We start from the raw sequence: 14,439 nt of genomic DNA on the forward strand, positions 1-14,439 counted from the left end.
AGTGGCACCAGACTGTACTGGTAGTCATCATATTTTTCACCACCATGTACTCACAGTAAAAATAAATGCCAGTTTTACTGAAAATGTCCTGGGTGACACAGTTAAAATTATTTATTAAATCTCAACTCTTGAGTACACGCTTCTTTAACATTCTGTGTGACAAAATGGGAAGTACACATAAAGCACCTCTGCTGCATGCTGAATTACAATGGCTATCTCAAGGAAAAGCCCTCGTACAATCGTTTGAGTGGAAACCCTTCTAACAACAGACTCCTGCCTCATCCACTTTTCAAAGCTTAGCTCAAGAATCACCTCCTTTAAAAAAAAAAAAAAAAAAGAATCACCTCCTTCAAGGAGCCTTCCCAAAGCTCCAGTCTGATTTAGAGTTACCATCTGTGGGTTTGCAAAAAATCATGCTCATACTTCTATTATAACATTTACTGATGCTTAGGATCATTGTGCTTCTACTATAAGCTCATGAGAGCAGAGACCAAATCTTATTTGATCTGATAGCCAAAGAGCCAAGTATTTTTTATGCCTACTAACTACACAGAAGACACTTTCACAAATGTTTGCTAAATAAACAGAAATAATGCCTCATTCAACATTTCACCTTTGATCTAACTACAAGTTTTAGAACTAGGTTGAAAATACACAGTTTATTTTTTTAAGGGCAACCATTCTTATTTCAAGCCAATGATACTAAGTTGAAAGTAACAAAATTAAAAAAGATACTTTACTTAAATATATATGTGTGTGTATGTTTCTCTGTGTGTGTAACCTTTTTCAGCCATACAATCTGTGATAAACATTTACAAGGGAAAAAAAGCCCCAAATGTTCCACCAAAGACTATGGTGCCTAATAACTCAGCTACTCCTCATTATTAAAACTGGTATCTCAATTTATAGTTACTATTCTTGCCCAAATCTGACAATAAGAATATTCTTGCTATCATGTGCCTTCTAGATTAAATGTACAAAATACACTATCATATTGTAAAATCATTTGTTTGAAATGAGAAACCAGCTTACAAAAGGATCAAATCACCATCAGTTAAAACTTAGCCCTTAGTCCTAATCCTACAACACTATTGTATTTAAAACTAACCAGCATCACATGTCCCCCATAAGCCCCTTCCATAAAGGAGTCCAGTTTTCAGTTCTAGTCTTTGACACTACCAAATTTTATATTTTAAAAATAAAAAATTGCCAGATTGAAATGAAATGAATAAAAAACATATGCAAGCCATTTTATTTTCTACTTATATATATCTTATTAAAGAAAACTTTGAAACTGGATTTCTAAATATTATTCAAATATCCCTTTGAGGTACGTACTCCCTTGAGAAATGAAATTTTGAAATGTATTGGTTAATAGATTAGGGGAATCATTCTACATTCTCTTAAGAATTCAAGATATCAAAATTTGGAAAGAATCCTGTATCTTCTTGGTTCCCTGCTACTGTGCTAGCATCAGTCAGTAGGGGAGGGATTCACCAAAATAGCTGTTTGGGCTATAGACAAGGTCAACTTCCTGACACCATCCCCATGCATCAGAAGGCCCACATGCACCACTCCAGACCCTCTTAGCCTCACTTGTCCCTTGTTCCAGCCACCACTGTGGCAATCAGCTCTACATGGACTCTGACCAGCTGAACAGAGGGGGCTACATGACAGCACCTCACACTTCAGGCCTACACATTGTGTGCCTCTCACCTCCCATCCAAAGCTTCCACATTGACACCAAAGTATGGAACATCACAGGACCCTGCCGGGCACTCACACATACAGTTGGCCCTCCGTTTCCACAGGTTCTATACACCCGAATTCAACCAACCACAGATAGAAAACATTCAGACCAAAAAATAGATGGTTGCATCTGTGCTGAAGATGTACAGACTTTTTTGCTTGTCATTATTACCTAAATAATACAGTATAACAACTCTTTATATAGCATATACATTGTGTTAGGTATTATAAATAATCTAGATATGATTTGAAGTATGTGGGAGGATATGAGTAGGTTATATGCAAATACTACACCATTTTATAGAAGGGACTGGAGCACCCATGGAGTTTGCTATCCACGGGGGGTCCAGTAATCAATCCCCCATGGCACCAAAGGATAACTATACAGAACTCAGAAATGCAGGCAGGTTAATATCTCCTGAAGTGGGCCTTTGGTCAATGGGAGATGGACACAATTAGATAAGTCTTCTCCCTTTTTTCTCAACAGACTGTCCTATTTATAAGATATGGAGATTATATAGTCCCATGCAGTCAAGTAATCTGTGACGTTTAGCGACAGCTAGTTTGATAATACATTTTTATGCTGGTTCTCCCTCCTTTTCTTCTTCACTCCAGTTTTGCACTCCCTAATAAATTAATAGTGCATAGGGCTCTGCTTTCTGGGGAAGCCAGATTAAGACACCCTATCACCTCAAAAAAAGTTTGTGGTTTATACACTGCAAGGGAGATCCCAAAGCCCATTAAACTGCAAGCTGCTATTTCTGCTTTCTTTTCCTTAATCAAAAGAGCTCAGAGACAGTAGTATAAAATCAAAACCTTACTGTCACTGCTTCCTCACTCACTACTTCTCCTAACCTATTACAAACACCCACCTCCAAAAAACAATAGTCTTAAATGAGGTTATTTGTATTAGTGTCCATGTACTATTTTAGCTTGGCAATGAAGATCGTCTGAGGAAAGAATGATTGTGTACACTGACCTACTAGTTCCTTCTCTAGGCCCAGAGCTGGGATTCTGAACACTGCCCCTTCCATCATGGCTCAAATTCAAGCCCCAAAAGACTCTACCTCTTATAAGTAAGCTGAGCAATGCTGAACATTTCAAAGCTAAGATACATGACAAGACTGGCACTGTCCTATCATACTGAAACAATCTGAAAAATCATTTCAGTCCATAAAGCATAGTTCCCAAAAGTCGAATTATTAACCATACAGTTTTTTCTTTCTTCCTTTTTTTAAGAATGAGAAAAAAAGCAGTACAAGACAGCCAAACATGTCACCAAGATTAACTACTAAAGTAATGTCTTAAAACTGCCTCTATTGAAAATGTTTGCAAATTAAGCCATCTAATAAAGCAGAAAATTAATTATGCAGCTAACATACATGTAACTTAGCAGGGGTAACTATGTTATTCATTTATTCAACTAGGACTTATTACACATATACTATATGCCAAGCATCAGAAAAACAAACCAAGCAAAAAAACCTTCACTATCTGGATACTGCATTGCCTAGCAAGGAGATTAAAAAAAATTAAACAGATAATAACATAAAAATTATATCCTTGCAATTGCAATAAAAAGACACTGAGCAGTCAGAAAAGGCCTCATGGTAGAAGAAACATAAAAACTAAGACCTGATGATCAGGAATTATCTTGGGGGAGGGAGGGGCAATAGGAAGCAGAGGACAATAGAGACAGAAAGTATTCCAGGCAGAGAGAATAAAATATATGAAGGTCCAGAGACAGCACAGATGTTAGCATGTTAGACAAACAGGCCACTGTGACTAGTGTTCACTGAGTAAAACAGTAAAGTTGTTGGAATGGAGGCTATAGAAAGAGGTTGCAGCAGGGACCAGATCACACAGAGCTTTGTAATATTGGTCATGTTATACATGGTAATACTACCGATAATGATTTTTAAATCTATCATTTTTCAGGAGATGAAAAGGGATAATATAATTTTAGGCTATAATTTTTAACAACTAGGCTAGTGAAGTTTCTGAATTGAAAATTAGAGAATGCTATCAATGAAACATCACTATTCTATTTTCTCCCAGTTCTGTAATGATTGTCCTTTTAAAGAACAGATTGAGTGACTTTAGCAAGATGGTCAACTAGAAGTCCTTGGCAAAGACAGCAAGAACTTATGCACCTCACAAAGACAGCAAGAACAATGAATAAACTACATTTGGAAACAATGGACCTCCACAACCCCATCCCCCAACCAGGATCAGCTGGAAATCAGGAGGAACTTTTCTCCACAGCGAAGAGGTAAGCAAGATCCAAGCAACCCCCATCAATACTTTGGACACCTACAGACCTCACCACTGAGGTCCCTTGCAGTCCTCTCAGGCACTAAGCTCAACTGAGGGAGCTGTCTGCAGTCCACATAGCTGTGATCCCCCAGAGAAAGAGCTGACATTGTGTCCCACCTCCTGTGGCCCATGAGGCTACTGCACTATAACCAAGTTGGAACTGAACTATGGGCTGGAGTGTATCTTGTTCCAGGGGTGAGTAACCTCAGTTCTTCTCCATCCCTGAGGCTAAGACACTGCCAAACCACCCCAGCCTGGTGGCCTGACACCCCCAAACCAAGCTGCAAGCAGGTGTACACCCTTTGGGATAGGAATGTGATTGTACATGTCAACAACTTTAGCAACACCCCTAAATCTCTTCCCTAGAAGGAAACAACATAATGACTTCAGGAATAACTAGAGTTCACTCTTATTCTTTATGCACTTAAATTACCTGTAAGAAATCTTAGTGCCTTCCTCACAGTTTTTATCAGAGATGGCTGCTATTATAAAAGGTCATTTGCCCAAGCTGATTTTCCACAATTTCTCTGTCTCATAAGCCCACATACACATTCACTCCTTCACTTGAAAAAAGCTTAATACCTTCAGGACAGATAGAGCAGAAAACTGTGACATGAGTACAAAATTACTATCCCACAACAACAGAAAAAACGAGTGGATCCTACTCAAAAAAGTCTGACATTTAGTCATTAATAAACACTGTCATCCTCAATAAAATTACCTGACATTTCCATTTTAGTAACCTCTCTGCACAAGTCTTAAAAATTTCCTACTTTATCAGCTCAGTACGTTAAAAGACACTCTTCAGTAAAATTAAGTAGTAATAAAATTCACAAGTATTCTAAAAGTGATTTTTTCATCACAAAACTATGAAAAAAGTAGATATTTGTACCAATAAGTTATTTTAGAAAGCCTAGTAAAAACCCTCAATATGGTCACAAAAAAGAATATTACTAATACATTAGTGAAATGAAGCAACACATCTACCACAATTTAACATTCATTTGCCATTTCAATTGAAAACCTCCAAGTCAATAATTTCTAGGACTATAATTGGCTATACTATAACATGAAATTTGAATATTGTGTTATTTGGAAAGTTAAAATGTAGAACAAATAACTGGTATTTTTTCTTTCAAAAAAAAGGTTATATTCATGCTTAGATGCTAGTTTCTCCAACAATACATAGCTTTTATTCTAAATTCCATTAGGTTTCCAAAACAATTGGCCATCTTCAGTTAATACAATATCAACTTGTTGATGTTTTTATACAACACCCTTTCTACAAACTGGCTAGACTCCCCATTACCATAATTTTGCAGGATCACATAGAAAATTCACTATTGTCATTTTAAGCTGATAGAACATTCTCAGCCTATCCAAAACTGTTATAAACTTAAATTTTTCTTTGAATACTGAATTCATTTTTTAAATCAAACATAAAATTTACTTTGGTAATCAAGGCTAAAATGTCATAATTACAAAAAGTTTGATTTTTCTACAATTCCTCCAAAAAGAAAAATGGATATGAAGAGAATGTGGATAAATGTATGATCTGCCAACCCTAATGTGTAATTTTAAAATGAACACATTGACAAAAACTACATTACCATACATCTGTTTTAATAATGAAGAGAAAGGCAATTCTGAAGACCCATTGCCCCCAAGGTTGTCCAGCTTGGTCTAAGAACACAGGGACGCCTATAAAGCTGAGATGCAGTTCACTGGTCTATCTCCCCAAAACCTGAACTGCTGAAAACAAGTCTTTCATAGCTTTTCTTTATTGTTAATTAGACAATTTTATATTACATTGTGTTTTCTGTAATAGAGAATACAACAGGATAAATTAACATGATAAAATGTAGAAATGTCAAAATGATGCCAATTAGTATAATTGTGGCAGGTTTTTCAAAGATTCAAAACATAATTTGTCAGTTGGGATTTTAAGATTCCGCATTCTTTTAAGTGAACACCTTAATTATTCAGTTTATTTCTTGAGGGACTTAAGATCAGCTTATCAACACAAAAAAGTATTTTTTTTTCAGGCTTTCCAAGATTTCTATTATAGTATCTCGTCTTTACCAGAAAGCCTATTTAATGGCAGCCAATTTGCAAACATCAAATTTTAAGATTACAGCTTCAGTAAAACAAGAAGAAAGAAATTAAAGTTCACTTCAAGTGTTTATGTTGGCATAGACTGAACAGACTACTGAAGAATTAAGAAAAGGCTGACATGGAGGGCTCCATTTTGCCGTCACTCACGTGCTGCATGCACCAGTTTTCCCATTACTTTAATAAAGAGACAGATAGAATGAATCTATCATTTAAAGTACTCAAATTCATTATTCCTTCTTTGTGAAAGCTTGACATCTTGGCTCATGTCATATATTTGCAAACTAAGTATGTATTGCACTAAAAGGATAAGAACAAAGAAACTAGAATAACAGCTTTTTAAGTTTATATTTTCATGAAACAAGAAAACAAGCAGGTATTTCCAACATAAAACTGCTAGGGGCAATTTTAAACATCACTAGATCTTCAAGTTTCCTTCAAAATATGCAGGACAATCTTTATACTGTCTCATAAAGAATTATCCAGAACTTACATTTTAATTGACTCCAACAACTAAACTGCAAACAAAAGCACCTTAAATAGCAGACAATAACTAATTAACCTTTAATGACAAAAAAAATAATACTTCTATTACCTACATAGACAGTCCAACAAATACCCACCAGTAAATACAGTCATTTTGTCCTAGAACCATGGAAAATAAAAAGTCCAATAAGAAACCAAATTATTCAATTTTATACTCTTATTATAATTAAAATCCGTTTTAGTAAATCAATTTCACATAAACCATTTTTAAGAAAAAGTACCAGTTTTTCCAATTCTTCATTTTTTTATCATAACATTTCCTTGTTCTTAAAGCTTTATATTTGATAGCTTTGTAAGAAAATGCAGTAACAAGAGCATTAAATATTAAAGATTTATTCAAAAACTTCTTTCTAGTGAAAAGAATTCAGTGTTTGGGGGTTTATTTAAAGCACTTTAAGACAAATGTGAAAAAATCTGATTACAGAAAATAATTTTCATCTCTTCTAACACAAATATATTTTCTATTCAAATATTCCTATACATCGATGCATTTAATGTAAAGAGACAATAACGATGACCTGACGTTTCTGATCACTTAATATGTGCCAGATATGAATCCTTACAACAATTGTAACCTTATTTTACATATGGGAGTCTAAGGCATAAAAAGGTTAAACAATTTACTAAAAGCCACACAGCAATAGAGCTGAGATTCAAATCCATTGAAACCATATCTGATTTCTGCATTACTATATAGGAGATCCTCAAAAAACACCGTTTCGCTCAACATTTTGTTGTAATGTCTATGAGGGGAAAAAAATCAGTTGCTGGACACTGCCACTGTTTGTATGGAGTTTACACGTTCACCTTATGGTTGCAGGGATGTTCTCTGGGTATTCCAGTTTCCTCCCACATCCCAAAGATGTGCACATTACATGAATGGGCATGTCTAAATGGTCCAAGTGTGAGTGAGTATAGGTGTGTGTGTGAGTGTGAGTGCGCCCTTCATAGAATGTCATCCTGTCCAGGGATGGTTTCCTGCCTTGTGCCCTGAACTGCCAGGAGGGGGTCCAGCCCCCAGCAACCCTGAACTGGAATGAGGAGGTTGGAAAATGAATGAATGAATGAATGGATATATATTACTGTAAAATAAAAAACTATAAAGTATACAATAATCATAAAAATGCACAACAATAAATGATGTAAGATGAAAGTGTTCAGCTAGAATGCCATGCTGGTTATTGTTTGTATTTGAACTGCATGCTGGCAGGAGGTGCTCTTCACAATTTTCACTTTGCAAACATTTATTCATTGATTTAACCCACCACCGCTATGACTGCCATCACTCACTGATTCACCAAAAATTGGGTAAATAATTATCTTACTTGTTTTTATTAATCTTCCTGAATGTATGTTAAGCTCACACTTATTTCAATGTTTAATATTAGAAGTATTTTGGATCTTTATTTAAAAATTTAGTAATGTTTTTGTGACCAGAAATATGCCACAGGAACTTAACTCTTGCTTATAGCAATTAACCTACGGCAAAATTCCTTATATGTAGTTTGGCTTAAAGTCATAGTTTCCAAGAATTTACCAAAGACATTAATTGAGGACTTAATGTACTACATTGTGCATAAGTACACATGGTATCTGGCACAATGCCTGACACCCAATAGGTACTAAATAAAAGTACAACTATTATCACAATATTTATTTCTTCTTTACTTACTCTGTGATAATTCTGGATTTCCTTTCAGATTCATCATCTTTGGAATTGAAGGGCCATACACATCCACATCTAACAAACCAATGGCCTTTGACTATAAAAAAGCAGAATGTACCATAAGATTAGTCCCACTTTTCATCAAAGAAAAAGCACATAGGAACAATGATCTGACTACAGAAAAGAATATTTGCAAAATATTCTAAAATCATAACCTAAACTTTCAAAGTAACAGTAAGTAAAATAGTATAAATTACATAGGGTAAATACTTTGTATTGATTTACTATTAATAATATCTTCTAGATAACTGAGTAGAGAAATCCACCCCATATACTTAACATATTATAGTCCAGGTCTCCCATATAGTCTGAAGTAGACTAAGACCTTTTTGATTTGAGTATGATTTTGAGAACTAAAAAATTACATACAAACAGCAATAACATAATGATTTACAGTGGCAAACAAAACCCCAGAAAGGTGGAACATTAACTTTTGGAAAGCCCATCTAACACACGAAAAAATACAACATGAAAAAACACCATGGAAATAAGGCCATAATAAAGCAAGTGAGAAATTCTGATGTAGATCTGGTATAAATGAGATAGAAGTGCTAACAAGGATACTGGCAGACATAACACACAGACAATCTCTTACATGGAAGTCACAGTTAAACACCCAAAGTCTTCTGGAAGACCCGTAAACAACTAAAACTTTTCTTTGATGACACATCCAACTGCTGAAGGGCAGAATATCCTGGTCTCGTCACCAGCTGCCAGTTAATCAGCAGCTTAGCCAAGGAAAGTAAAACATAATTCACTATTCCCAAATGTGTCTCTTTTTTCTTCTTCTCCTCTCTTCTTTCTCCTTTGAATAGAGGAAATCAATCTATTATTTGTTTTTCTCATCTACAAGTAAACAGAATGCTAATACTATATGTCTTCGAGTTGTGTTTCACCAAGTCTTAGAACTCTCCTCCCGCTCTCCTCATATCCTGGCAGGATAACACTCTTAACCTCTCAACAAAAGTTTTTAAAAACTGAAACAATCCCTCACCTTCCATGTTGCCTACCTATTTCCAGACACAAAATTACTTTTTAAACCTTGTTGTCTGGTTTCCATGAATACACAAAATAAAGTAAATTCAACATTTATGGTCCTACTGCTACACTCACTAAAACTACGGTTCTAAAAAAGCCATATATATCTCAGTGTGACTAAGTGCCCTCAGAGGGAAAAAAAAAAAATGGGATTGATTTTGGCCTCCACCAAAATCTCAGCTTACTGTAAAAATAAATGAGAAAACAGGAAGGATGCTTTATGTGGCTAATTGTTAATACTATTATCTAAAGGTCTGCTAATGCGTAATTATCATCCTAGAATTTTGCCTCTTTTCCGTATCTTTTCTGTGACACCTACAAGAAACTAAAAAACTACCACAAAATAACGAATACCAATAAAAAGAAAAAATATTTTAAGATTCTTTTTCCTTGTTCTCTTATTTATATCATTGTTGGTTTCACAGTAACCTAAAGGGGTTAGGTCCCAAATTCCAAACTGATCTAACAATACCTGTCAAGTAAAATAATTTAGCTTTTTAAGTTTATGTTTTCATGAAACAGAAATATAACTAAGTGTTCTAATATAAGACTGCTAGAGAAAAAAAAAGACTGCTAGAGTCAATTTTATCATCAATGTATCTTCGTTTCCTTCAAAATGTTAGGGAAAATCTATCATCTATTCTGCCTTCTAGAAGAAAACCAAGCCTGCCTAAAGATGAACCCTTGGCACTATGGTCCAAAAAAACCTGAAGATCTGCCCTAACATTTGCTGTGGTAAAAAGTGCATTTTACATACACCTAGATGGCTATCAATATATATTATCGCATAAAAATAAAGAAGGAGAAGGAGATTATAAGATTTTAGAGTTCCTCTGCTTCCTAGAGAATGGAATGCATTAGGCTCTCTGCATACTCTCTTTAGGAGTAGTTACTGACTGACCTAAATTTAGTCCCAATGCTTGCATATATCAAAAAGGAAACCAAAGGAAGGAAAGTATAAAGGGGGGAGGAAAGAATGAGAAGAAAGAGAAGAAATGGAGAGAGGGACAAAGAGAGGGAAGGAGGGAGGAAGGAAACGATGGAGGAAAATTAATCAGCAGTGTATATAAATACCCTGCATAAACTAGGCCTCTACAGATAAATCTGAATCTCTAAAAATATACCATCCTAAATCACCCAGATGCCAAGACTTTCCCTGATTGTATCTCCCCATTGCTTTAATTCCTCCTTAGGCACTCAGCTAAGCATTTTATTTACATTTCTCACTTCCTCCTCTCAACAATAATTCAAAGTGGTATTATTCCTACTTATGGATGAGAAAGCTGGAAACTAACACTCAAAATGACCATTTTTTAAAGTATTCTTTCTTAGAATGAAGTAGAATGGGACATTAAACACGAAAATACTAACGTCATAAACCTCCACCAGAACTTTAAAAGACTTTGAAACAAAAGACTTAGTTACAGAACATACTTTTTCTTAAAGGGCCAAAGAGTAAATATCTTAAACCCTGAGGATCATATGATGATCTCTGTGGTAACTACTCATACTGCCATTGTGGCATCAAAGCAGCCATAAACAACATGTAAATGAATTACCATGGCTGTATGCCAATAAACCTTTTCAAAAATAGGCAGGATTTGGTTCACAGATCATAGTTTGTCAACATTCAATTTAGAAAATAAACTTTTTCATGACCAAGTTATTCAATCATCCAACAATGTAATTTTGTTAGAGCCAAGAGCAGGCAAGATACAGCCATCTCTTTTAGTGTCAGAGGCACTATTCTCAGAAAAGATTTACTTTCTCACCCTTAATTGGCTAATTTTTAAAAATAAAAAAGAGCACACTTTTCACACTATTTGACTGGAACTAAGTAAGCAAGTCTTACTTAGATTTTATATATCATGATAAAATTAGTGTCCATTAACAGAAGTACCAAAGCCTATATTAATTAAAGTATATTATACTCAGAATTGGCACAGCTACTAGACCAGTACAATTATCATTGCTATAAAAATAAACAGATTTTTCAACTCTAAAATTCAATAATGTTCAAAAGTTGCCAAATAAATTTCATTTGTTTTTCATAATTTACTCCATTATTTTTAAATAAGCTCCTATTTTAAGTGTATAAATAATCTTTCAGTTTAAACTTCCAAACAGTTTTATACTGTTGGGAAAATAAATGAGCAAGGTAGAAGGCTATAAATAAATGTATGCAGCTGGGTGTCTAACTAGCTAAGTTTTATGAATCCTTTTCAACTGACTCTTCCTATAATAATTATACTTAGTCAAGAAAGCTCCAATTAGGATTTTCTTTAATTTCAGCCAGGCTCAAAAGAATAATCACTACAAAAGCCTCACCAAATATACAACAGATAAAAGAAAATTATTATTAGCAAAAATAGCTATAAAGTTACTATTATAAAATGTGATTCTCATCTTTAATGTCACATAAACTTAACCTAAAATGTTGGTATCTAACAATGTAATCTTTTTCTGATTCTCCTGCAGTACTCAAAACCTGACAGATAACATAAAATAAGACAGATCAAACTCCAAGATATCATTTAGATTTTTGGATTTGTTTCTTTATAATTTATAATACCCTGTGAAAGCTGTGAAAGGTAGCAGAATTATTCACAGTGATTATACTGTTTCATTACTACTACATGAAGGCTGCAATTTGAGAGCCTACAAGTTCTATTTTTTTGTGTTGGATTTCAAATGCACCAGCAACAATTTTGATACTGCTTTGTTCTTCCAAAAGAATTTATACTAAATAAGATTGTAAAGCTCCATGACATGTTTTGTTCCTTTTATCCATGTTGTCTGCTAATAGAATGCATCAAAACAACACCTTAGAATGCTTCCATCCAATTACTTCTAAGTAAATATTCCTTTAAGACGTACCTAAAGACTATTTTCCAGAGAAGTACCCAGCTAAGACTCCTGTGATTCCCTACACATTATATTCAATTCAATCTTGGAGTGGCAATTGGTATTTATTCAATTTAGAGTTCATTCAAGCCTCTTCTTTCTTTTCTTTCTGCCTAGCTTTAAGTCAAGCTGCCATTCATAAAAATTTCAATCTCTTAGTAGAGAAAAATATATTTCCTAATTCCATTAGCTAGGATTAAATAAGAATCTGATTGTCAAAGGAAATAATGGTTGAACAAGATGAAAAGAGAACAATTTCCTACAGTTTATCAAAGGACTGTCTAAATCTTTAAGTTCAGTCAGGAAAGAAAGAGGAACAAGGGCAGCATAAAGGAAAAAGTTCACCTGGCTGGCTGGAGCACAACCAGAGATGAGCTCAGGAAAAATGCAGAAGAATCCCAACTGATAAACTAATTGCTTATAAAAGAACTGAAAAAGTAGAAATGGAAGAGAAATAATAGGTTTCAAATTAAAGACTCTGTTTTAGAGCAGGAAGGAATCTAAAGGATCATTTTAGTCTTCTGTCTGCTTTTTAGTGATGAAAAAACTGAGGCCCAGAGATAATGCCACACCTGGTCCTAGGATCCTTCCAATGTACCATAAAGCCTAAATACTAACAATCACCAGCCACTAAATCATTATCTCTCTCATCTCATCTCCTACTCTCCCCCTTTCCACTCTACTCCAGACACGTTGCCCCTTTGCAGTTTCTTAAACACAACAGGCATGCCTTGGCCTTTCTGCAGTTGCTGTTCCTTCAGTCAGGAATTCTGGTCCCCCAGGTTTCCACCTGGTCTCTCCCTCACTTCCTCGACTCAAACACCACCATTTTAGTAAGGCCTTCATTGGCCACCCTATCTAAACTGCAACCCCCTCACTACAACACTACACAGTTCCTATTCCCCTTTCTGCTTTTCTTTCCTCTTAGTATCTATATTAGTATTCAACATACTATATACTGTCATCTCTAGTGATCTGCAGGGGATTGGGGAGGATACCCTCCCCAATACCAAACTCCATGGATGCTCAAGACCCTTACATAAAATTGCATAGTATTTGCATATAGCCTACACACATTCTCCCGTATACTTTAAATCATCTCTAGATTACTTATAATACCAAATACAACATAAATGGTGGTTATAATGTATTTTTTTGTGTGTTACTTTTCTATTGTATTGTTATTTTTTATATTCCATCCGCAGTAGGTTGAATCCATGGAGATGGAACCAGTGGATATGGAGGGCCAACTCCATTTACTTATTTGTTTATTGTGTCTCCACTGGAATGTAAATCCCATGAGGATAAGGATTTTTGTATGCTTTGTTCACTACCTAGAACCTAGAAGAGTAGGTGGTTGTGAAGATTCCCTATTCTATTCCAGAAATTTTGATTCATTAGGTCTGGGCTGTGGTCCAACAAACAGGCAGCACTCTAGGGTGATCATAATGTGAATATCAGAAATACAGATAATACAGGAAAGAGATGAAAATTTGCTATAAGTGCCTAAGCCTTGGAACAAGCAGCACCATAACAGTAATCAACAGTAACACTGAAGAGGTTCTTTTTTAAATAATAAACAAAAAGGTGGTAAACATTCTGCCATATGGGTGAACAGTCAGTAAATATTGCATGAGACATATATAATTCCTTATTTACCTGAAATTCAAATATAAATCAGTACCCTATTTTTATTTGCTAAATCTGCAACTCTACCCTAGCATTTCTTCTCAACAGAGCAGCAAGAATGATTCAGTTGAAATATAAGTCAGATGATGTTATTCCTCTGCTCAAAACCCTTCACTGCCACTGCTCCCCCCATTTCATTCATGTAAAAGCCAAAGTCCTCACAACCACTCACCTCACATAATCTAGCCAGTTCCCCACCCACTTCCTGCCTCCCAACTCTATTAATTTTCATCACCTATTACTCCACTCTACTTCTTCCTCCAGAAGGCACATTGGCCTTCTTAATATTCCTAGAACAGTAAGCATGGCATGCTCCTACCCCTGGCTATTCCTTCTCCCTGACATACTCTTCCTTCAGT

The 14,439-nt window shown here is 35.2% G+C and overlaps 1 protein-coding gene across 1 annotated transcript in view; it reads right to left on the reverse strand.

Annotated features, from left to right (window-relative positions):
• The window catches only part of NUBPL (NUBP iron-sulfur cluster assembly factor, mitochondrial), a 212,589-nt gene that overhangs the window by 165,791 nt on the left and 32,359 nt on the right, over positions 1 to 14,439 (reverse strand). The window contains exon 4 of the mRNA XM_045569065.1: positions 8,396 to 8,486. Within this exon, the coding sequence (XP_045425021.1) occupies positions 8,396 to 8,486 (91 nt within the window). The remainder of the gene's footprint in view (positions 1 to 8,395; positions 8,487 to 14,439) is intronic.

Source organism: Lemur catta, chromosome 1, assembly GCF_020740605.2.
Source record: "Lemur catta isolate mLemCat1 chromosome 1, mLemCat1.pri, whole genome shotgun sequence".
Classification (NCBI taxonomy): domain Eukaryota; kingdom Metazoa; phylum Chordata; class Mammalia; order Primates; family Lemuridae; genus Lemur; species Lemur catta.